Source organism: Chaetodon auriga, chromosome 5, assembly GCF_051107435.1.
Source record: "Chaetodon auriga isolate fChaAug3 chromosome 5, fChaAug3.hap1, whole genome shotgun sequence".
In the NCBI taxonomy this organism is placed as follows: Eukaryota; Metazoa; Chordata; class Actinopteri; order Chaetodontiformes; family Chaetodontidae; genus Chaetodon; species Chaetodon auriga.
In genome coordinates this window covers 23,604,783-23,629,565 of record NC_135078.1, presented here as the reverse complement: position 1 = coordinate 23,629,565, position 24,783 = coordinate 23,604,783, and the positions used below count along the sequence as shown (strand labels likewise).

Here is a 24,783-nt window from a genome sequence, read left to right as displayed (position 1 = left end):
CAGACAGGAACTGCTTCCCGTTTGATTGAAAGTTTGAAAAAGTTAAAGAGCCACTCTGTCTGCGGGTTTGTTTACCAAGCAAAGCTGCGGGACGGGACGAGCTCTCCAGCCTTATCAGCGGATTTGTGAATGGGACAATAATGAGCTCAGTTTGATAGAGCAGCCCCGTCAGGTCAGATGTCACTTCATCCATTAGCTTTTTGATGGCTCTCTGATAAAGTGCACAGAGGACAGCTCCAGAACCAGTTACCAAAGGTTTCTACTCAGGTGTGCTGGTTTTAATGGGCTGCTAAGAGGGACATTACACATTTGAACTGGGAGTGATGGATCAGACGTTTTGTCAAATTTGATGTTGTTTAGCGAGAGCTTGTACTTAAATGCCATTTAAAAGGTTTTTTTTTTTTTTTTTTTTTTTTTTTTAACGTTAGTGCTTGTAAAAGTGTCTCCCCTGACGCCACAGTAGGCTAATAAATTGTTTAAAAATACATAAATTAAAGTACAGTCATAGAAAGAGAATAACCACATGATTTAATGTAATTTAAAGTGTTTTGTTGATTAGTTGAACAACATAAACTTTTACATCTTAAATTCAGAATTTGTAACTATTTAAAGTGTGAAATATTTAAAGAAAAATCCAAATGGTAGTAAAGAATTTACTCTTCAGAGTCTGTTATGCAATCAGCTCATTTTTAATTTGACTTTTCCAACAAGTGGAAACAGAAACAGATTCATAGCAAACATACAATAAAAAATCTTGACATTCTACTATACAGATTATTTGTCTTTCTTTAATCACCAGCCTCTGACTCCCTGTAATGACGCCTGGAAGTGTCCGTGGTTGAAGGGCCCCTCGCTGTTCCCTGTCAGCTCAACCAGCTGGTTACTGCCGGCTGAAGGAGACACACTGTGGTAGCTGCAGCCATACACGCTGCTGTTTGCATATCCAAACACGGGGTTATAATGTCCCAGAGTCACATTGTAAGATGCTGAAGGCGAACCTGCGCCGCACAGCTTCCCGTCCCGCACCAGCACCGGCACCGCCACCCTCCTCGGTGCAGGCGGATACCCCGCCAGCTCCAGAGACTTGTCCTGCCTTTGGCGCTTGCATTTGTACCTCCTGTTCTGAAACCAGATTTTGACCTGTGTGGAGGTGAGTTTGAGGATGTGGGCCAGGTGGTCCCTCTCCGGGGCGGACAGGTAGCGCTGCTGTCTGAAGCGCCTCTCCAGCTCCGACACCTGGGACTGGGAGAAGAGGACCCGGGGCTTCCTGCGCTGCCTCGGTCTGCTGTTTGAGTTTTTGTCACAGTCAGGTGAACTGTCGAGACCGCTGATCTCTGCACACCATACGAGAAAACAGTCAGATAAATGCAAACTTTGTAAAACTCAATTACTGAATTTTCAATCTGTAAGCGATTTGGCTTCCAAAAACTATATTCTGCATTATATACGTTTAAAATCTACATATGAAATAACAAAGGAATTTTAATAATACCTTATTTTCTAAAATAAACTTATAAATCTGCAACATGTCATGTGTTTCTACTCCAGCATTTTCTCGAGCAAAGGTAAATGTGAATTATTTGAATTATTATTTTTTTTTTTAAAGAAGATCACATGTCATCAGGTCTGCTGTATCATATTCAGATATTTTTGCTTTAAAATTAGAAAGAAAAACACCACATTTTTACTTCTGCCACTTACTTGAAAAAAGTAAAATTAAAAACAACAAATATGCATTGAATAAAATTGGAGTGAATTGGAAATTAACTTTAATAATTTCAAGTTTTAAAGACGACATAGCTCAAAACTTCACTAAAATCAAAACAGATTACAGTTTGTTAGTTATTTGCCACACTTTTAAAGTTAAAAGTTAAAATCATATTATAGTTAATAAAAGACCTGTGAAAACTTTTCTGTGTGCGCCTGATTATATACAAAGATTGTAATAATTGACATGTTGATCACTGCAGTCAGCTGATCACTTTTGGATCTTTGGGGGTAAAACATTCCAAATACATCTTCTTCCTCGTGCCTTTGTGCTTATTGATGAGTAATTCTTCCTAATATTTTTTCTTTTGGTTTTCTGATGCAGAGATTTTAGGCAAATAGGAGCATGTGGCAGGTCGTGGTGGGCCATGTTCTGTCCTTGCTGTCACGCGCCCAAGGACGGCCTAAACCTGGTCAACCATCAGCAGACTGGGCACACCTGGAGCTGACTGTTGATCACGTTTGCATCATCTCACCGTGTTCATTCATCTCCTCCTCTGTTACTGAGTTAGGAGTATCCAGCTTCTCCTGCATCCCAGAGACGCACGGCTCAGGCTGGCACTCGTAAATGTGCCTGATCCGGGACGCACCGTCCACGTCCTGATAACGCATCGGAACAACTTGATCGGTCATCAAGAAGTCATTTTCAAAGTGGTGCTCCAGCTTCAAAATATCCTTCACTGAAAAGGGCGTCGTGGTGGCTGAGCTGGGATGCATCCCCAACATTTTGGGTTGGCTGTAAAATGATTTGGATCCTTTTTACGCGCTGTTTTCGAGTCGCTGGTGATGCTGCCGGACGTTCCTCCTCTGACTGATGACTGAAGGCCTGTGGAGATTTAAATCAGTCAAGAGTCCAGCCGAAGAGCGAGATCTGTCTGTCACCCCTCTCCAGAACACTGGCCAACACCCAGCTCGCGCGCACAGCTCCTTTTCTTCTCACCTTACACAGGAACACCTCACATCACAGCCACCCTGCTCACTGCGTCTCTAATTAAGAGGGTTCATTAAGAAATAAGACTGGCCTGAGTTTTTAATTGCACTATGGCCTCCTACAAAACTATCAGTTATAAACTTTTGGGGAAAAAAGTAATGATTTGTTTTATTTTTAAGTAATCATGAAAGATTTCGACTAAACTTTATTCCTTTTCCACTATTTTATGGATTTCCAAACATTCTGCCAGCAGAAAGAAAAGATAGCTTGTGGTTGAAAAAAGTGAAATTCTGCCTGATTAATGAACCTGTTTTAAACGCGGCTCATTCATTCAGCGCATACCTAAAACCACGCGTCTGGTCAGCCAAGTAAAGCCGCTTAATCAGCACGCAGGTCCTCGGGGGTTGAGTGATCTTAGGTGATGTTGAACAGCCTTACCATCAACATTGTTTTCCTGCCGCGTTATTAGTGTTCTGAGGCCACAACAAACAGTAACATTATACCTGATGTTGTGGAAGTTGAGAGGCGGCGGCGCCAGCCTGCGATGCTTGACTGAGGCCGAGACGCGCGTCCACGCAGACAGGAACAAGGACAGACACGGGCTGTCCCACTGCAGGACACAGGGAGATAGATGGAGGCCACTCATAGCTCTGAGCTGTGATTGAGATGGTTGATAGGTCCTTTATTTTGGGACAGCTGGAGTAATAACAGATGGCATGAACGGTAACACTTTATGACAAGGCTACAAAACACAAGCTTATTCCACACAGATTTAATGCAGGATTTGGGTCATGAATCCTGTTTCTCATTACTTAGAAATCACTATGAATTGAGGTGATTAGTTAACAACTTAATGGATAATTAATGAATGAATGCTAACTAACTAGATAACTCAGTGACTTATTGTTTTTACTTAACTCCAGTAATAAAGTACTGATTGTATGTGCAGTAAAAAGAATCTTTTTCTTCATCTTCTTCTAAAACTCCAGCAAAAACACAAGACTCAAACCCTCAACCTCACAGCTCTGCTGGTTAGGTTTAAGTACCATCTGCTCGCTCACTGCACCACTGCAACCTGTTTAGTTTCCATCTCCCACAGACAGTATACATCCACACAGTTTCGAGAGGAAGCCAAACACCTGCATGAGTGAACCATTGTTGTCACTGCTCTGTCATTAAGTTTGGTGTCTGAAAAAAGATCAACATCACTGCCACTGTACACGCTCAGATGCTGCTGAAGCTGCATCTGTGGTTTCATTGACACCAGTAAACCCAGTTCATGCATCCTGCAGAAATCAGTCAAATAATGCAAGCCAGAAAACAAAAAAAAAAAAAAAAAGAAAAACGATGACAGCAGCGAGTAGTCAGAGCGGTCCAACCAGGGTCGCTGATGCTGGCAGTTTGTCAAAATGACCGCTCGACTGTTTCCTATGAATAATTGAAGGAAGAAGAAAAAGTAACTGATACACAAATGAAAAACCAAGCAGCTGACCAGTCTGACCACAGCTGCTGTGAAGCTTATTAATTACCGCGGCTGCTGCTGCTTGGCTCATGTCAAAATCAGAGAACAGTGACAAATTCTGCTCTGGCCATGGCAACCACAGTCCAAATTACTGTTTGGGCCATGGTGAAAATAGATGATATCCCTGCTAGTGCAAGGCTTGAAACATGGAACACACCTGCTCCTGCCACGGCAAACCCGGTACGGCCGCCTGCCTGTATCATTGGCGGAAACAACGGCTGTTCTGGTTATCGGCTTAAAAACCGTGGCAGGTCTGGAGAGAGACTACCAACAAGTCAATAAAACAGCAGCAGTAACTGTTGAGCAGCTGATGGCAGCTCCTGCTATCATCACTGCAACAGCTGCTTTAGTGGTAGAAAAAGTAACACCAATGCCTGTAAGCAGTGTGAGCTGCTGGTCTGCACCTGTCCACAGCAGCAGCAGCAGCAGCAGTACCAGGTGACACCTCAGGTTCTCGTCCAGACGCTGACCTCTGCTGCTTGTTGCCTCAAACCTCTGCAGCCATAAATCTCATGTCTAGCAGATGAAGACGTGGTTTAGTTGGTTGTTAGGTATCTTTTCACAACTTCCTGAACAACAATGAACACTGACTTCACAGCTGACCCTAGAAATCCCTGCAGTGATGAATCTCAAGGCCGACAGACTTGAGGAGACTCATCAAAACGATAAAGAAGAGCAAACTTCTCTGCTGCAACAGTATCTTTTAACAATCAACCTCAAAAAAGGTGCTGACGTCGTCATATCTCTAACTCTAAACTCCAGCTGGTGAATGCAGGCCGACTGAACAACTTGGTGGTGTTTGGTGAAACGAGCGACTGCTAAGACAGTCTGACAGAGAGAGCGCAGAGAACAACATATAACACCATGTGCAGTGAACATTTCTGATTGGTTGAGTGCTTGCAGCATTTTGTTGAAGACACCATTTTTGAAAATCTGCAGCCACAAAGTAGTTTATTTTTGTTTGTATTGTCCTTCAACGTGTCAACTTGGAGTTACAGAAGAAAGCATACGACAGATGGACCAGTGATGATACAAATGTGTAGTCATGATGTATTAAAACAGCCGTCACATTTCTGTAGATAAGTGGATAAATTTGCCAAATATTCTCTGGTTTTTAGACCACAGTGGAAAACAGCAATGGGCTGAAGGAACCTTTAAGTTCCATGAAAAGTAGTTAATGGAACCAAAAGTTCTGTGTACTTTGTTGGAAATGTGGCAAATGATAACTAACAAAAAAGGATCCAAGTTGAATTTTGGTGGAGTAAAGGTCAACATGATAGCATCAGCAAGCTCTTGTTTGTTTATTTATCCAGCATAAATCATATCCATTCAATTTAGTTTGACTCCATATTTTATCCCTGGCCGTCTATGCCCCCACTGTGGTAGCACTCTGCCCCCCACAGGGGCCCCCACCCCAGTTTGAGAACCACAGCATGAATAGATCCATTAAGTCTAAACTACTGTGATGACATAAACTCATGGTGTCTTGATCATTTCTCAGTAGTGAGCAACAGAAATTTGTGATACATTCTGCATTGATTAATCAATTAATCTTTATGAGCCATTCATTAGCTATGCATTGCTTAACTTAAGTCGTAAACATTTCTATGAAGTGTCACCAACTCAATATAATATCATCTTCAGTAACATAGGGGCAACAACATGAAAGTTGCCCTTGGGAAACACATTCACGTTTTTCCCCAAATTGTGATTCTGAATGATATAACTTGATGTGATTTCAGGTCTTTGGTGTTATAAATAACCTGTAATTACGTTAAAGTTCCCTCAAAATGAGGTTAAAGATCCACCATAAGCATAATGGTTTAACCCATTTCAATAGTTACACAATTAAATAACCATTTAGGTAACAAATAATGACTTATGATGTGAGATATAAAATACTAAAGCATGGACATTCAGCGTTTTTACCCATGTGTTGATGGTCGGCTATTATCAGCTATGGCTCGTCATTCTTGAAACTCAATTTTCACTTCTTTAGGAAAGACTTACACTGAAATAGATGAATGCACTTGCATTTTGTGGATTGTTCTAAGTGGTCTTCAGCGTCTGGATCCTCTGGTGATGCTGCTTTAGCTGCTCCGTGGACCTGCTCTCTCAGTTTTGTTTTTAATAATGGTTAAACAATGCAGCACTTAGACTCTCAACAGTGATATTCCTGAAACAAGCTCACCTGAAACCTGAACTTCAAAAAGCAGAGGCAGGGAGAAAAACTCAAATGTGAATTGTTTGACACTTAGGGGATCTCAGGGTGTCCAGTTTGATGGGTAAATTACTTAATCACCGCAGCAGTGTTCTCTGAGGGCTCCAAGCAATGCTCTCTTTGGGTTTCTGTGACTCCTGTGCCTTCAAATCAAAGCCTTTCCTATTGATTCCACCATTTGTCCTCTCACTGTAACATAAGAAGCTAGCTAAGTACAGTTTACCACAAAATACCCCTAATTCATCATGCAGCAAAATAGGAGGCTGATAGCAGCTGAAAGAGGAGATAGAGTTGTCTTGCTCTGAGTGAAACTGAAACCAGCCTTCCTATGGTTCAACATGCAACTGACATTTCAGTAGTCATGAGATATGGGAGCGTTTCATTATATTCTCCAGGCGTGCTTTGTGGTTTATACATCAACTCTGAAGATGAGAGATGCTAGCTGAGGCAGCAAGTGGTAAGAGAGGACCTAGAATAAGAATAAGAATATGTTATCTTAGTCATTTTATCAAATCACCTGCACCAGCTGTCAAACAAACAGATACATGTGGATGCAGCCTGTCTGTGTATCATCCTCTGCTCCTCAACACTACGGCGGATTTAAAATTCTCACTTTCATCATTTGTATTACTGCTTGTTGAAGGGTTTACAGTGAGCCATGATGTAGGTAAACATATGTTGTCTGTAATTCTACACTTCTTAATTCATTAACCCCGAAAGATGATTTGCTTTAACTCTGTGCACCTGTGGTAACACGTACTTTGTCTTTGTCATGTTTCAGCATAATTACAGCCAAATTGTTCCAGCGTTTCAGATTACGGTGACATCTTATCTAAACCATTATTGCCTCACTTGTGTTTCAACATATGTGCCATTGATCCATAAATAGGCTGTGCGTCCTGTAGGAGGAAAGAAATTGGTGTAACCAGTTTCAGCCACTAGATGTCTCTGCCACACTGTGCGAATTCCAAAGGCTTCAACGAAAGGATGAATTTATCCATGCTTGATGATCAATAAGTGAGAGAATATCATTAATTTATTGTCATTTTATGTTCTGCTGCGGAATTTGCACTTTATGTTCAGTTCACAATTTATAGGACACACTGATGTGACTGCAAATTTGATTCCAATTCATTGTCTCTTTAAGATTGGGAGCTTCTTTACAGACCAACACAAAAGCAAGTACATATATACATTTATCATCTTCAGTTGTCTTTTCCTTGATACTTTCTCTTGGATCCTACATGCAAGGTTCTAATAAGGTTCCTATAAGTCTTAGCATTCCCTCCATGTTTTGTGGAAAGGTAAGGTCATCAATGATCTCTGCTCAACACCGTGTGCAACACAACTTCATCCATATCAGTGAAACCTGCCCATCTTTTCAAATGTTCAGTGTTCAGTTGGAGAGCTGTTAAAATAGTCAGGTGCTGCAAGAGAAAGCAATATTGGAGAGCGTTCAAGAGCATTTAAGCTGCACGAGTGAAGCAACTGAACATCATGCTCAATTGGCTCCATCAATGTGATTGGCTCAGGCCGATGTTGGGTGCACAAATAGCATAGTTTTGTGCAAATTCAAAGAAAATGGATGGTGACAAAATGCAGCAAAGCTATTACTTACTATTTATCTATGTTCCTATATTTTTCACTGTGCAGTAATTGTTTATCTTTAATGAATTCAGCATATCCAGAACCAAAAACTGCATTGCATTTGATTCCAGGACAAATCTAGAGATGCTTTGGCAGAAATGAAAAATGCTCTGTTTCATCTCTTTCCCCTGCCACTCCAGCGCTTTCTTCAGTAAAATTTGATCTAATTTTCTTTCCCGTCCTTGGGTATTTCCCCACAGAAATGAAGGGATAGTGATTGCTGGGTAAGATTGGAGTGGATCTAATCTTCCACTGCTCTCAGTCATACTCGATTTCACTGCACATCTAATTTGTCACACTGCTGATGAATATGCCACAAGTTTCATGGGAAAGAGAAGGACATAATGAATATAAAACACACTGGGAGAGGGGAGAGGCAATTGCCGTACCGCACTAACCACATTGCATTGTTCATTTGTCCCATCAAATTGCTGACACTACGCATGCACTATGGATACATTGCTTTCCTCCCTCAGAATTGATCAAGAGGTTAAAACAATGACAAACAACAGTGGGTTTGTTGCTTGCCTGCAGCTTGTAGGCAGAAGCTCCATGCTCATTAATGATCATTGACTACAGGGTCACTGTTTGTCGGAGGAGAACCCTTTAACACTGTGCACCCCAGTTAAAAAATGCACGCATGCATTGCCCATATTCGAGTGAGACTGTGAGCATTGCAGAATGATGAATAGTACAGATGTGCATGTGCAGAAGATTTACATCGCATTGTTTCAAGGCATAAGATACCATAATGTTGTATCTGATGGCTTAAATGGAGCACGGTTCCACTGCCAGCTTTAAAAAGCCTTAACAGCGAATTAAAAAAAACACAAGCAGATGGTATGAATTGCATCTGCATAATTATATTCTAATTTCGCCATTATTCATTATTACTCTGGTTGTGATTGTCAGGGCGGTGATACACTCGGCAGCAGTCCAAGCAACAGGCAACAAAGTGAATAGACAGGGTCAAAAATCTGTTCAAATGTTTCCTGGCAACAAGATGTTTCTGTGTGTTGAAAGCAGTAATTCCATCCCAACTGCTTTTAAAAGTTGCCCACTACATAACTGCTGATGTAACTGGGCAAAAAGCCTGAGCGAGAGACACGTTTTCAAACTGACCATATGGAAAGATTCAAAAGCATTTTGCCCTGTCCATCATGCTTGTGCTAAATTCATTGATGAGTTGAGAGTGAATGTCTCTTTAAAGAGAGGGGATGATAGAATCTGTGTGCAGAGCTGCTGCATCACCTATCCATGAGACTGGAGAGCGGCTGATGAGAAAGCCCTTCAGGACTCTTCTCTAAATAGGCATGAAATTATATCTCCCTCTGACTGAGATTAGCGTCCATGGAGCCTCTTGCGTTCTGCCCCCTCTTTTCCTCAGGCTCTCCAACCAAACAGGCACTTTGCAGTTTCAGCTCGTTTGTGCTCAAGTTTAAGAAAGTTCATTTTCATCAGGAGGTGCTCTCTATGTCCCCCATCCTCCTTTGTGGGTCCTGCATGATTTGTCACATATACTGGCGGGATGTGGTAAACCATAGCAATGCTATGTGCTGATGATTTCTGTTTAATAGAGCAGCCACTTTATCATTCACTGGAAAGAATTCGATTCACTGTGAGTTTCAGGGGACACAATACATTGTACAGAACTTTTTTCCCCCAAGGGAATCTCAAAGAAACTGATACATAAAAAAATCTTTATGGAAAGCTTAATTATAGATTTGAATTCACATGTGGCTCACAGGCTCAGTCACACTGAAGTAAAGTCACAGTCTGAGGAGGGAAACGAAGAAACCACTCTAATGTCACCAAGTGGAAAATCATAAACCTTCAGAACAAAGGAGGTCCCTATACTGTGCAGTCTGTAACTCTATAGGATATAGGGACCAAATGGGAGCAGAGCTGAGAGCTATGTGTAGTGTCAAAGGGGTCGTTCATAGTGATGAACCCACAGAGAATGATCAGCAGCGCTGCAGTTCCCTCAGCTCTGTGGAGCTTTATGGCTTCGTTCAGCTCATTGTTTTGGTTTTCTGGCCAGCAGCTTTACTATTTTGGCTGGACCCAGAATCCCAGTGCACACCACCTCGCCTGCACCGAACTGCAGACAGGCAAAATTAGTGACTAGCTGGTGAACACTGTGCAGATGTTTTTTCTCAGGAGTTGCTGGAGACCTAAGATGGAGCTAAAAGCCTTCACACTCCACACTCGTGAGGTGGACAAAAAGACAGAGAATGCTAATGTTGCTCCATATCTGTTGGATGTGTCAAAGTCTAATAAGTGCACCACATCAAGTTGAATTATATGTTGGTTGTGTATTCATAGCTTGTTTAAAATCAATTGTAATTGCAGGTTTAATATGTCAGTGCTTACTTTTCCACTGCCATGCCTGCAGCCATACTGCTCACCTGAAAGCTAAGCTATGCCCCGCTGCTACTGCCACCGCTGCAGCTACTGGACGCACAGGGAGCTTCACCTAGACCCCAGCATGCACTGCAGGCTCGGGGTCGGGGACTCTGTTCGGGGGAAGTTATTGTCACGCCCAAATCCCTGCTGATCTGAGCTTGGTGTTTCTTTCCGAGAGCCTACACACCAAATATCCCTGGAATACCTGTTGATTGCTTCATTTAAAATTTCCATCTTTTCCTTGAGTTGCATAACAGGGCTGAGAGCTGAAGCTAAAACAGATCGATGCAGCTCTTTAAAAGCTGGTGCCAAGTGTTTGGGATGATGGCAACCCGAGGACTGAGCCTGCTTCTATTTTTCATGTTGCTGAGGAAATTAGAAATGCTAATGGCTCTGGATATTATCATGGTGTCATGGGCGACACATTTATTGTAGACTTTGCGGTCTGGTGGAAGGGGCGGGATGAAGGAAATCAGTGATCCAGGAAATGCAGCAAAAGTGTTTTAGAAAACAAACTCTGTGTCTTGGTCACACAACATTTGACACTTTCCCAAATATCCGGGAGGTCATGGAAGTTTGCTTCGTCTATCTTGATGTCTTTTGTGGTTTTTGAGGAGACCCATGAACATATTCCCAGACATCTTTTAGAGGGAGTTGTATTTGTGCTGCCATTGCTGTGAACCATACAGCCAGAACACATTTCTCTTAGCTTATCTAACGAGGGTGGGAGGGGGAACTTTACTCTATTTTCATCAGCTTCATCCATCAAACAACACATTTTGGGGTTTGCTGCCAGATGAACCAAAGTTAAAGCACTTTTCTGGATGTTTTAGGGCACCTGGTGGAGAGCAACGTAGAGACCCAAAGGACGACTCTGCAAGTGTCGATGGATCCAAACAAGTGAAACAAGAGCAAAGAAACATATTTCATACCATATGCCAGATATGATAAATATTTTATTTCTGATCAGCAAAAGACACACAATTGATGCATTTGTATCTTTCGTGACTTTTCAGTACAGAGGAAAAACCCAAACATATACACAGTATGGGTATATATGTATATGGGTATATTTTAAAGTGCAAGTGATTCACAAGGGTCAATCATGCGTTACATAGCATCAGGAACTTCAGTAATCTCCTTAAATCCTCGATAACTTTTTGAATCTGATAGTAAAATAACTGTCACTTATATATGAATACAAAATAAACTTTACTAGTCACTGAAGCTTTTTGATTTTGTTTAAGCACAACATTTATCAATCTATTTCAAGTCTTGAGAGGAAAGAGTACCATGAAGTGCCAGAAGTGAGGGAGTCTTTAGTCTCTAGTGTCGACAGGAGAAAACAGTTTCACAAAAGTCACCATGGGTCGATTTAATAATGCTCCAGTACCACCTTAAGCACCCTATGCTTGAATTAAAAAACAAAACGTATGTGAACTTAAACTTTTCTTTGCTTTTCCAAACAGCCTTCATGGGTCACCAAACTTGGGCGTGTCCTCGTCAAAACAGACATTCAGTATACATGTACATTCTCTGAAATTACCACTACATTTGACTTGGTGAGGAAACAGTCAATTTGCCCTTGCCAAATATGTTTGACACAAGGAATGTTCATAGAAAATAAATATGAAGACACGGATGGACACTAAGATGCTTAAATGCGAATGTGGACTGATGCTGAGCTCACTGTGTGTTGACAGATCAGAGCGGCCACAGTGGAGGGGCATCTGGACAGCATCATACAGGGAAGTAACAGTTAAGTAGCAGCTGTAGGATTTTGGATTTACCCATGGACAACAAAGATACAGACATATGTATCAATAGTACATGAAGAAGCCCTGACCCTTCAGGATGCGAAATATTCAAACTGATTTCCATTCACTGGGTAAATAAAACATGTCTCAGTTGCACATGTGCTGAATGTTTCAATGCCCTTTATAGTGGTTAAGATGCAAAGTGCATATTTAACATAAAATAGTAAGCTAGGATATATTACAGTGTGACTATAGCTCTTAACTTCCCAAGTGATTCCTTCAGAACTGCTGTCCTTTCGCACCAAATGACACAAAAGAAACGATCATATTCACAAAACAAAAAGAAACACCAGTTTACAAAAACCACAGGAACAGAAAGCAATACAGAGGAGCAACGCCGTCACACTGTGAGTGTGAGAGCATACATGCTGCTGCTTTATTCACACAGCATCGGCTGGCACTGGATGAAATAAAGGTCAATTTCTGTGTTGCTGTGAATCCTTTGTATGTGAGATTATTGCATAGTTTTGAATTCTTAACATAGCTATTAAATTGACACTGACATCTGTTTTTCTGGTCTGTGCTTCACTCTCATCAGTACAGGACAATATATAAATTCACTTTTTTTCCAAACAGGACTGGGTTCAGTTCCTTTCATGGAGTCAAAGTACAAACTGTAATGGCAATCAAACTCAGGGAAGCAGAACCTTTTCACTCAGTAATCCTCTATAATTTTGTTATAAAGCAGTTTTTAAGATTTGCGAGGTTTGAGTTTCCAAAGAGGACATTTAACTGCTTTAACTGCTTCGTGGTGAACTGAACCCAGCCCTGGTTCCATGTTAATCTCTATATTGCATTTTTAATGTGCACAAACATTTGCAATTGACTCCCAAACAGAAACTAACTCAAGCCATTGATTATCTCATTGAAGATAATGGCAGTAAACCGCCATCTATCTCCCAGGTATACATGAAACAAACACCAGCATGAAGACTGTGGCTCTGTGCTAATCTACTGATCCTCAATGATTGTCTCGATCTCTGAAGGCCATGAAACAAACAGTCTTGTCTGCAAAAATGTCCAGATTCCATATGTCGGTTTTTGGACGGAGATCTCTCTGATGTACAGATACATTTTCTCCTAATATACAAAACCTAACATGTGCTTTTTACCTACTGCGAACAGCTCGCTGGCAGCTTTCTCACTTGTGCTGCTTGTTTGTTGCTAAATCCCAGTGCGGTCTTAGCAAAAAATCCTTTATCTGAAAATAAACCAAGTGTATGAAGCTTCAGGACCTTAGATACTGGATTCTGCACAGTTTCTCCCCTCATTGTCATGATGTGACAAAGAGACGCAGTTTGGTCTCTTTAAAGGCGAAATATGTAAGAATTGACCAAGGAGTGTCGAAGGTCACTCCAAACAAATAGGGGGCAGCATATCCCCAGATTAGCTGCTGCTCACTGCACCCTCTGCTGTAGCTATCTATGGCAGGCACAGCCATAGATAGCTGCCATTAGCTAGTTAGCTCAGTTAGCTGAGCAGCTAGTGGCCTTATTGGCTGACTGAATCTGGCCAGAAAACAGCTATTTCTTCACATTCTGTTGATAATTTTAGTTAATTTTGTAATGTTCAAATTCTTACATATTGCACCTTTAACCTAATGGCTGTCTTGTCGGCTGCAGCACTGCCATCCTGGGAAACATCACTCTCTTATTTTCTCAGTCAACTTCTAGCTACAAGTGATGTTTTGGTTTTTCCGCAGGAGGGATTTCTGTCTGTGCTGTGATATCGGTGGGGCTCAGATGGAAAAGTGTGATGTCACGTAAGTCCAACATCTGAGTCAGAATCAGATAACGGTTGCAGGGTTTGTCTGCTGGCAGTGTCAGGTTGCTGTCAATGAATGAAATACTGTCAATCCGCACCCAGTCCTGATTGAGCAGGTTATTCCACTTCTTGGTTGGTAAAATAATAAAAGGATATTTTTCCTTGAACATTAACTTTGATATTGCTTATTTAGTTAATATTTAATGTCATTATAAAAACAAGTTTTCAGGGGATCTTAAAGAAAGACTGAGGGCTACAGCAGACACAGATACTACAGGCTGTGCTCCCATGATGCACTTCTCTTGCATCTTTCCCACCTCTTTCTCCACTGTTTAATATCAGAATCAACAAAAATACATAAAGGAAATGCTCGGGATCATTGCTGACACTAGCTACTATTAGGATTTATCTATCTGCAGCCACATTAAGGAAACTTGAGGAAAATGCATTTCAGCCTGTGAGAAGAGAAGCTCTGCAAACTGGGGCAGAAGCATGAAAGACTTCCCTGTGAGGAAACGTGATGCTGGAGTTTGTTTCACTGCGATTATACCTGGTCAATATTTAATAATATGCACAAACCCCCAGCACTGAACAAGCGCATCTAGCAGCTGCAATGACAACCTTTCTATAAACCAGAACGTGTGTCAAAATGAAGCTATCGATTTGTTTGCGGTCCCTTGTAACACCCATAAAGTAGATCACCTGACCTGAATGACCAACCTTTGTTCCCCTATGGCCAGCACAGAGTCATGACATGGGTCCCATTCAGTCACCGGAGTGTCAGCTCACTTTTTTTTTTTTTTCCTTTTTTTTTTCTTTTTTTTTTGGCATAGAGCTCATGTTCAAATAGGAGCCATGACTGAACTGCTTGTTAAATCTGTAAACTAATTAAAACTACAATAATGCATTAAAATAAAAAAAAACTTTAAATAATATAGTAGGAAAATAAATATCATTCCAACAAGGCTTTTTTAAATAGTCACTCTCAATCTCGACACTGGAAGCCAGTGTGTATGTCACGTTATTCACCTCAGAGAATGATGATCATCAGTCCAAGAAGATGGCTGCTCTCAGTCTCATCGGTGAACGTGCTAATCAGCTACTGCACATACACTACTGCTTCACGCTCACTTAAGAACATGGATACAGATTCCACTAAACATGGTCCCACATAAACTGCAGAGCTCAACAGTCATATGCATTACAAGTGTCTGGATACAAGATATGCAAAATGGACTTTTTCTGATCGTTAGACTTGGCCATGACCTGGACAATCCTTATGTGCAGGATGGTGATTTGACACGCGTGACCATGGCTACATCTGCCGTCAGAAAAAAACAAAACAAAAAAAAAAACAATTATAAGTGCTATAGCTATACACTATTTTGGTATTTCATGAATAGCATTCAGGGCAGTTTGTAGTTTTTTGGTCAGTTTAAGGTAACCTCTCAAAGGTTATCATGAAACCTCTGCAGACCTCACTCCGTACGAGCTCTCTCCTTTAGAGGGCTAGCTATGGCTGTCTCAGATAACTCAGTATACAGTACGTTTAACTGTTATGTTAGTGTCAGAAAATAGATATGTAACTCATTTCCACATGCTCACAATTTGACTGGTCTCACTGCTGAAATATTAAATACATCTATTGATAATTTCCCATTCCTTTCAATGAACTAATAATAATCCAACTACTGATTTCTATTCATGAACAAATGTCTGGATTATGAGAATTCTGTCTTTTAAAATAGGGACTTGTGCTCTAGAGGCGTGAACCACTATGGCTGTTCTTTTCTTTTTCTTTTTTTTTTTCTTTTTTGCTTGGCATCAAAAGACATCTTAAGGATTCATCTCTGTCGGAGGAGGTGAGGAGGAGTGAGCAGGACCATGTTGCACAGATGCAACGAGCCACATGTTCAACACTAACTGTGAGCGGACACGTTTGAAAACAGTCGATGGAAGGGGGGTCTCTCAAGCCTAAAGTGTAGGATATACAATATAACAACAATCAAACTCTGATATCGACTCTATGGGCGTTCCGGCATTCCCTAGAGGTGCATATTTCTGTAACTTCCAGTCTAGCGGAGGAATGTATTTTATCACCCCTAGGGAATAGAGGAGCTTTCATGATATTTTGAGGAGTGTGTGGAGTTTCTGAATCTGAGTGGAAGTTAGGAGCTGTCACTGGCAGAGCGCTTTTTGCCAAAATGACTGGCAGAGTCTCTGTTTCGCAGATTAGGCTGGATCTTGTACATATGGGGACCCATGGACCAGCGCCAGCTCCCACGGCCCTCCACTCCAGTTGGGATGGCGGCAGCTGCAGCCACAGCAGTGGATGGGCAGGGCTTGTTCTGCAGCAGCTGAATAAGCATGGTCATCTCTGGGCCCAGCCGCGACACCATGCTGGTCCTAACGCGGTCCACCGTGTCCTCATCGCAGTCCATCAGGCTCTGTAGCAGCTTACCATAAAACCTAAGACAACAAAACAGAGCGTCACAGAATGTCATTTTAAGAGCTCAAAGCCCAAGCTGACAAAAATGTACTGCATGGCCACAAAATGTTCCTGCTGCAGCCTCTAACGGTTCAAATCTTCATAGGTATTTCTATGGATTCTAGTCTGATGTCATCCCTTCTCCGCCCTCCTAGCCCTTTTGTATCCACTTTCAAACTGCAATCCTGCATGAATTACAACAACAATAGGAACAAAAACATGCAAACTTGATATTCCTGTTTCATTTTCATTCATTGTATGAAAGAATGTATGAAGCAGATGGTAACCAAAGCATGGAAATCAATACAAATTTAGCCATCTGCTGTGCTGCATTAATCAGGGTCAAAGGGGTATTTGAAACATGTCAGGCATGTATATTTGTAATTTTTAGAATGATTCAAACACATGCCAAAAGCTTGCAGAACAGCAGTCTGATTGTCCTTTACTGGAGACATAAACTTGTGTTTTTAAATGTACCATGTGGTCAAAGAGCCTGTTGAACATCACAAGCTTCAAGCTAACTGTAATAGCTGTTATTTTTTTCAGAATGCCACTTAATGAGCCATGTGCAAAGTGTACTACTGTCAGCACACCATAGCCTGTTTTTGTGAAGCACATACAGGAGAGGAAGAGCTCACCTATTGGGGAAGTGACTTGGTAACTGTGCCACTTCACCAATAGCATCTGGATTCGATCGGGCAACAGTGCAGATATCCAGCTTGCTGTAACACTCCTCTTGGACTTCAGATATCATTCTTTGGAAGGTGGAGCAGCGGCGGATAGTGGGGAATGCCTTCGAGGTGATGCCATTGGCAATGCACTTAAGGCTCTCCTTCACAAATGCTTTACCCTGCAAAAAACAGCAGTGCTTCACACATTCTTGCCCTGACAGTTACACCCACATAATCCTACACGGCTCATGTGCACGTAGAAACAGAGAGAATGGCATACTGTGTGCAGTCTTTGTGAAATGAATACAAGTGTGTACCTGAGTGTCAAATTTAGCAGCACTGTATAGGAAGGACTTGCAGATGTCATGCATGCCATCTGTGTCACAAGTTGAGTTTTCCAGGCAGGCGAAGGCTCCGCAGCCAACTTGGAGGGCACTGTTGAGACAGCGTGCCACATCTGCTGTGGGCACAGAGAATGGACCATCAGCAGGGGAGCCAACAGTGGGTTCACTGGGAATCACTGCACACTCACTGAGCTCATTGCACAAGGGTTGCCAGGGTTTCAGCTAAAAAATGTGGTGAACAAAAGAGAATTTTCATACTTTGGTGATTCACAAAAGACATACAGTCACTCAGGGCAAACAGTGACTTGACTGGAGATTGGACACCTTACAACTCGGAGAGTCTCAGACACTATTTGGCACAACCGCACTTTTCTCTTGGCAGGGACCTATATTCCACTGTTTGGTTCTTTTCAGCAGAGCTTGGATGAACAGCACCAGAAATACCAAAGAGTTTCCTGAAAATTGTTGGCGTGCCTGTCGACACACACAAACATACACTTGTACCGCTGGCACACACACACACACACACACACACACGCACACACACTCACGCACGCACATACAAACACACACACTGCCACCGGACTCTGTGTTCAATTTTTACACAAGCTGTAATCGTCAAGCTGAATTTGAGCACTCTGCCTCCAAACCACTTTAATATTCTTAACTATTGACTAAGAACATGTCACAGTCCAGTTACACATCCAGAACTGATCCCATGAACATCTACATAATGAAGAACACACTCAGAGAATGCTGCCATATTTATTTCAGGAGTGTCACATGACTGGAATAGTTATTAGGCTGATTAACCCACGAGTAACCCTGATCCCCATCTTTGTAAAACCTATGAAACAGCTACCCTGCAGCAGTCCTTCGGTCCATTTTCCAAAAACTGATGCTGTCCACAAGGAGCTCAGCTCTAAGTCCATGCAACCGACTTGAAATTTTTACACCATGACAGAGCTATAAAACATAATCTGTAAATCAGTGTATCCAGATAGTTGGATTTCCTTCTTCTTCATCCAAGAATCCACAGTGATGGCAAGCAGCCTAACTCAAATCCTTTGTAATAACCATTAAGAAATGTCACCGCAGAGCCTAAGCCTACTTGGCAGACTTCGAATCTGGGGCCCCATGTTGACCTGCACAGTCAGATAAAGTCTGCCTGCCATCAGGGACCAGAGATTGTTCTCAAAATACAGAGAGTGAGCTGCAAATCTTATGATGATGAAGCAATTCCTGCAGAAGCGAATCAGCATCCCTGTCACCCACTGCCTTTTATCACTGGGCTGTACCTTTGTGTTAAAAAGGTGAAGTCCACATTTGAATGAAGCCATGCAGATTTTATGCTTTGCAGTGTCATTTCTTGATGGTTATTATGGGGGATTTTGACTCAGGCCTTTCTTTTCTTTGACAGATAAGAAATGCCAACTAATAGGGTTGCATGTATCTGTCCAAAAGGCACAGCCCCAGTGACAAACAGCTCTTTCTCAGGCATACTGACAAGAAAATAAAATGGTGTAGCCTACTTCTTTTACTGACTTCAAGGCTACACATGAAGGCTGCACAGGAAGCTTTATGTTTCACGCACTGCAAAGCCCCTCAAGTCCACTGTAACGCTGAAGAGTGGGACCTATGCAGAAGGCAAAGCCATGAGAAAGAGACTATCAGCATGACACAGCCTGCACTCAGGTGTCAGCACCAAGCTCCGTGCTCATCTGTTGCCGGCAGGACACCGGCAAAAACCAAAGCGCTAATCCCGCAGCCTTCTCCATGAATCAACGCGCTCGTTTAGACAGAAAAGGCTGCATAGGCCAAGAAAAAAAAGAAAGAAAAAAAGAAAGAAAGAAAGAAATTATGAGAAAAAACCTCCTCATAGTAAGCGAGCAAAGGTAAGGCTGTGCATTGTGGAAATGGTGTGTAAAAAGCAAGCAGTGCACTCTGAGATATGCAGATGGAGGCAGCGTGTTACTTACAAGGGCTATTGGCAGAAAAGCGTGCTCTCCTGGGCGAATAAGACTCGTTTTGATCCAGTTCATATGCAGATGCGTTGAGCACCATCAGGAGAAAAAGTCCGGTCCTCAAAGGCATCGTCCTCTCAACACAGATTATACAACTAAATGTAAAGAGACGCCTCCTGCTTTCTGTGTAATTCATAAGAATAACGCTCCAAAAGCTTCTGCAGCGCCGAAAACACAACAGATGTAGGCTATTACAAGTAAGCTGCCAGCTATTTCTTTACATTGGACTCCTCACTATCCTTTTGACTTGCATGACAGATAGAACCGATGTCAAGTCTGCATGGGTTTATATGGGAGCGCTGAAGATTACGAGTTCTGCGTTTGGACCAATCAGAACGCAGGATTCAAGACCGTGGTCCTGGTCTTTCCACTACTAATTGATAAAATCATTTAACAGCGGCCAATACTGTGGATCTCACATCTCATAAGGAAGAATTTCAGCATTATTTCTTCAAATGGTCCGAAGAAACAGCAATAAATAAAAATATTTGGATTTCTTTCGACATCACTGTATGTTACAGGCTGTTTCCACTGATTTCATCTCACCCGTCACTTCAGTTTGAGCCACACTTCGCTTCATTACTGAGGCTGATTTATTCACTTCACCTCTATGGACACCGATTATGACTTACACATTTCAACAGCTAGCATCCAATTTATGAAATAAATGCACGAGTTGTCTCTTAAAGAATTTATGGGAGTCGTATATTTTCAGACTGTCCATATTGTGAACATACTGCAAACCATGTCTGTTGACCACATGTTAATCTTACCTGAAAGGTGCAGAGTCTAGCTTTTTGGCAGTGTAGGGGAGGGTCTTTTCTTTATTTCTTTTAAGAAATATTTAATTTCAGGCATCCTTTCTGAGATTTCTTGTCAAATTTATTGGAAAAAATCTTAAGTAGCTGGCGAGTGTTGCCATATTGTATTTAGAAAAACACAGAATTCATGAAGGTCTTTTTATTATTACAGACAAACATATTTTACATTAAGTTTGTCTATAATATAATCCATAATAAAAAAAAAAATTAGCATGAAATGTTGCTGACTTGTTTGCCCAGTTTGTTAACATTTGGACTGATAAATTTGGAAGTAAAAATTTGTTTTCGTTGTTTTGTTTGCATTTTACCAATATCATCAGATCATTAAAGGTGTAACGCGTAAGAACTGAACACCTGTCGAAGGCCAGGTACAAAGCGGCATTACAGGACAGGAAGGGCCACAGCTAGCTGGTTAGCATGCTAACGTCCGTGGATATCTCTGCAACACAATACACAGATGTCTTTGACATACTCTCAGAATTATTATTTCCTCATGTTTTCTTGATAACGTTACTTAATTTTTGAGTGTTTTGAACTAAAAATCTGGCCATATCTCAGACAGTGCACCTTTAATTTCCACCTTTTCTTCAGTCTGAACACACACACTCAGATTTTAGCGTATGTTCTTTCCCAGTCAACCAAACTAGAACTTTGTTTATACATTTCACCTCGTTTTGTCATAAATTTGTATGTACAGCATTTACATTTTCTGTGTTTTGCTTCTTTTAGTTCTCAGTTATTTTGAGGTATTGGTGGCAGGGTGGTGCATGTTTTTCTTATTCAAGCGGAGGGTCAAAAGAAAATGAATAACACTGAGGAGGGTCTTGCTTCTTTATGATTCAGCCCAAAATTTTTCCACACTCCCTAACATCAACAAATCCAAAGCCCATTTCCACACTAATAGACCAACGTGCATTTGACCAACCTGTTAGTCAAATGTGGCTCGTACTTTTGCCAGACTTGAACGCCTTTGTCCAAATATCAAACCAGAATATTCAAATGGCGTATTTTTTTTATCACTCTGGCATTTTCCTGACCCGTGCTTGATGATGACATCATTGTTGCTTTAACTTAAGGGAATACTTAACATGGAGATAAACTACCTGCGCTGTTGACGTAAAGTGAGGGTAATGATTGCTGCTGACCTAATTCTCCATTCTCTTCTCCTCAAGTCAGTGAAATGTTGGCTCGGAGTCCACTAACTTGCAGCTGCACGTGCCGGCATACAGAGGATGATGTGTGGGACTCTAAGCTATCATTAATCATGGAGGCCTCACGCCCCTTCACCCAGAGCAATGCTTGACTGTTACAGACAGTATCACATAATAAGAACGTGGAATAAAAGGAAATGTTTAACGGCTATCTGCAAATCTTTGTTTGACTTAGACGTATAAACTTCTTTATTTACAGAAATAGCTTTTAAATATTGAGCTACACTCGATCAAGTGAGCAGGCGAACTTCTAAAATGATTCATGCCTGTCCCCCTGCCATCAGATATACAAGTTCATTACAGGTGTCAATGTGTGCCAAGCATAAATCACCCCATTAGTTTTCCCATTAGTAAAAGATTTATGATATTTTCCTTGCATGTTATGTCAAGTCACTTTTCCTGTGGTGTTTCAGAGCGCAGAAAAGGCCTCTTTGTGTCTCTCCTCTGTGTTCTGGTTGTCTTTGGCAATCACTGTGCTGTAACCCTAATTTCTCCCAGAGGGTTGTCAGTTGGGCATGATGTCAAGCTGTTGGCACCTTATCTCTGCTGGGGAATCCAAATATGGCCCCCTGCCAGCTGCACCGACAGCCTTTGTAATGGAAAGATAATATGAATGTAACAACCTAATGAATGAGCCATCATCTGCTGTCACAATCAATCATTATCAACACCACAGTCCTTGAAGGGCATAAGTTACATGCCAGACATGTGATTTTTGAGAATTTGGACAGTTCAGACTCAGTTTGTACACTGAGTACTCTTTCAAATGCGACCACAGAACTGAGGTCTGTGATCTTACTGCCCTTTGGTGGCACTATTTAGACAGTCTTAGTCTTTTTTTGTCCATATTTCCAATGCTAAATTTAACTGTCCAATGCAATTTTTTACTTTTAGCATCTCTTTCTGCTACAGCAAAGGAGTTTCCAGAGTGATGACTGGTTCTCCTCCCTGCAAATTAGGTGAGGAAAACAGTATGTCAAAGACCAGCCTGCTTGCTTATTGGTTATGTCAGCACTCCTAAAAAACCCAAAGAAAACAACGTTCTGAACAATGTAAGATTTGAGTCAGATGTTGAGCTGATATTCATGCTTTCCATGAATATGTTGCTGCTCTTGCATTTATTGCTTCCCTATGCTTTTTCTCTCAGGTGGGTGGGGGTCGGTGTGCCTCAGCTGAAACTGAAGACGTGAACTGAGAGTTTATTCATGAGTTTGGAAGTTGGTCTCGTCCTTGTTGGCACATCACTGCGGACTCTTCCTTTCTGGAGCGTAGCCACACCACAAACACATTTGAGAAGACCACTTCTGCGTCCTCTGGGGGAAAGGATAATGAATTCCTTTGTCAGGTAGAAGGAGGTGATTCACCTTGTTTTCTGAAATATAACAGACAACATTGGCATGGTGATGGAGACAGAGGGCAGAGTTCACTGAAAGGACAAATCTGTTACAGAGAATGAACATAGAGTAAAAAAAAAAAAGAGAGAGAGAAAACGAAACGCCTGCTGCAGCGTGAGAGTTTTGCATTCATTTACATTGAGGTGGATGAACTGATTCTCTGATTAGAGGTCACTTTGCATCTAAGTTGAATTTTGCCCTAAGCTTATTGCTGTTTGCCTGACAGCAGCTTCCTCTATAATTATAAGATTATGAGATTGTTCATTATGAGCAAGAGATTTGAAATTAGTGTCATAAATGGGAGGTTCAGCTTTTATCAAGTGCAAGCAAATTAATCACAAATATTGCTAATGTCTGCGCTAAAGCTTTTTAGCGAGTTTATATAATGAGTTATGTAAAAGCACTTACAAGATGTCACCTGAAGGACAGTGTTAGTCTACCTGTGACCACAAGAGGGACTTTTGTGAGATGTCACTGACTTTCATGAGCTATTACTGTGCAGCATCACCTTCTCACTGTCTCTGAGGGGATGGAGAGGAAACCGGATATGAGAAGTGGTGCCAAATGACCCACATGTAAAACCAGTCAGTGCTGCTGTGTTTGCACCTGCATTTAGGATTTTCTGTGTGTTTTGGTGTGTGTGATGTTTGGTCAGGAGGATGATGCATTGTGCTTTCTAGTGGCAGGCGCTTGCGGTGTTCACATGAGAATAACACATAATTTTTGAGGAAGCGTTTCGAGCAGGAGGTGGGCTGTGGGCAGCAGCTCAGCACAGGAATGACAGACAGAATCAGGAATCTGCCCATTAAGACACGGCACCCAGCAGCGCCATCAGAAAACTGAGGCGGTGACGAGAGACACTTTTAAATCCCAAGATTTGAAGTAACATCCAGCTATAAAGCTCCCAGGATGCTGTGAAACATGACTAATTATAAAAAAATGTTAAAAAGCCTTTAAAGCTGCTTCCATAAATCAAAAGATCCTGCCCAGTGCTGTTGCAACCACAGTCATAATCTGTAATGTTCAGGGAAAGTCTATTGGAACACCAGAAGATTTGGTTTCTGTGGGCACACTGAGCAGCTAAACCCATTTACCATTATAAGTGGTTTTTACCACTCAGAAAATCTGAAATTAGCAGACACCGCCGTGTACAGATCTCTCATTTTATTGTGGCCCTGTGGAATTCACAATTCGCAGAAAAAGTGTAATTTTGACTGACAAAATACTCACTGTCACATCACCAAAATGGAGGCAGTAATGTTTCAGTTTATTTTCGTAGGAGCGTTAAATTCATTTCTTCCTCAGAATCAGTAGTAGGAATGGATGGTGTTTTTCCTCAAACAGATGTCTGCATGACTTGAACATAACGCAAAAACTCAGGGGATCTGCATTCCTGAACGTGTATCCAGTACGAATAGCATAGCAGGGCTATACATCTGGAGAGTGGAATGAAAACACACTGCAGCTCTGCAGCATGAAACATTGGGGCCAAAACATTATGTTAAAAAAAAAAAAAAAGTTACGGTAGAAATGCTGGTGCGAGATGTGGACTTACTTCATTCACTGCTCTGCAAAGGGAATACGAATAAAGAAGATTAAAATTTCTTTCTATGAACTTTACACAGTGTGATTTTTTTTCAATGCAAAGCTACCTTGTCACTGTACATTGTCTTTTGTGCAGTGGTGGGGAGTCGCTGTTAAGGGTTAGGGTTATCCTCAGTGCAACAAAACCACAAATTTAACACTGAATTCATG

The 24,783-nt window shown here is 41.5% G+C and overlaps 2 protein-coding genes across 3 annotated transcripts; both read right to left on the bottom strand.

The window, feature by feature from the left end:
- Window positions 1–792: 792 nt before the first annotated feature.
- nkx2.7 (NK2 transcription factor related 7) lies at window positions 793–2,493 on the bottom strand. Its single transcript, XM_076731727.1, has 2 exons — window positions 2,244–2,493; window positions 793–1,334 (listed from the first exon to the last, which is right to left on the bottom strand). Exons 1-2 carry the CDS (start codon window positions 2,491–2,493, stop codon window positions 793–795), a joined length of 792 nt encoding a protein of 263 aa, XP_076587842.1.
- Window positions 2,494–11,440: 8,947 nt separating this feature from the next.
- On the bottom strand, window positions 11,441–19,910 carry stc1 (stanniocalcin 1). Of its 2 annotated transcripts, none has more exons than XM_076731888.1 (4): window positions 19,558–19,910; window positions 17,552–17,694; window positions 17,202–17,413; window positions 11,441–16,544 (listed from the first exon to the last, which is right to left on the bottom strand). In XM_076731888.1, the coding sequence occupies exons 1-4, from the start codon at window positions 19,736–19,738 to the stop codon at window positions 16,244–16,246; spliced, it is 837 nt and encodes a 278-aa protein (XP_076588003.1). In that variant the 5' UTR covers window positions 19,739–19,910; the 3' UTR covers window positions 11,441–16,243. The 2 variants fall into 2 exon arrangements, with proteins under 2 accessions (XP_076588003.1, XP_076588002.1); XM_076731887.1 differs by having other exon boundaries at window positions 17,552–17,691; window positions 19,558–19,835.
- Window positions 19,911–24,783: the final 4,873 nt, after the last annotated feature.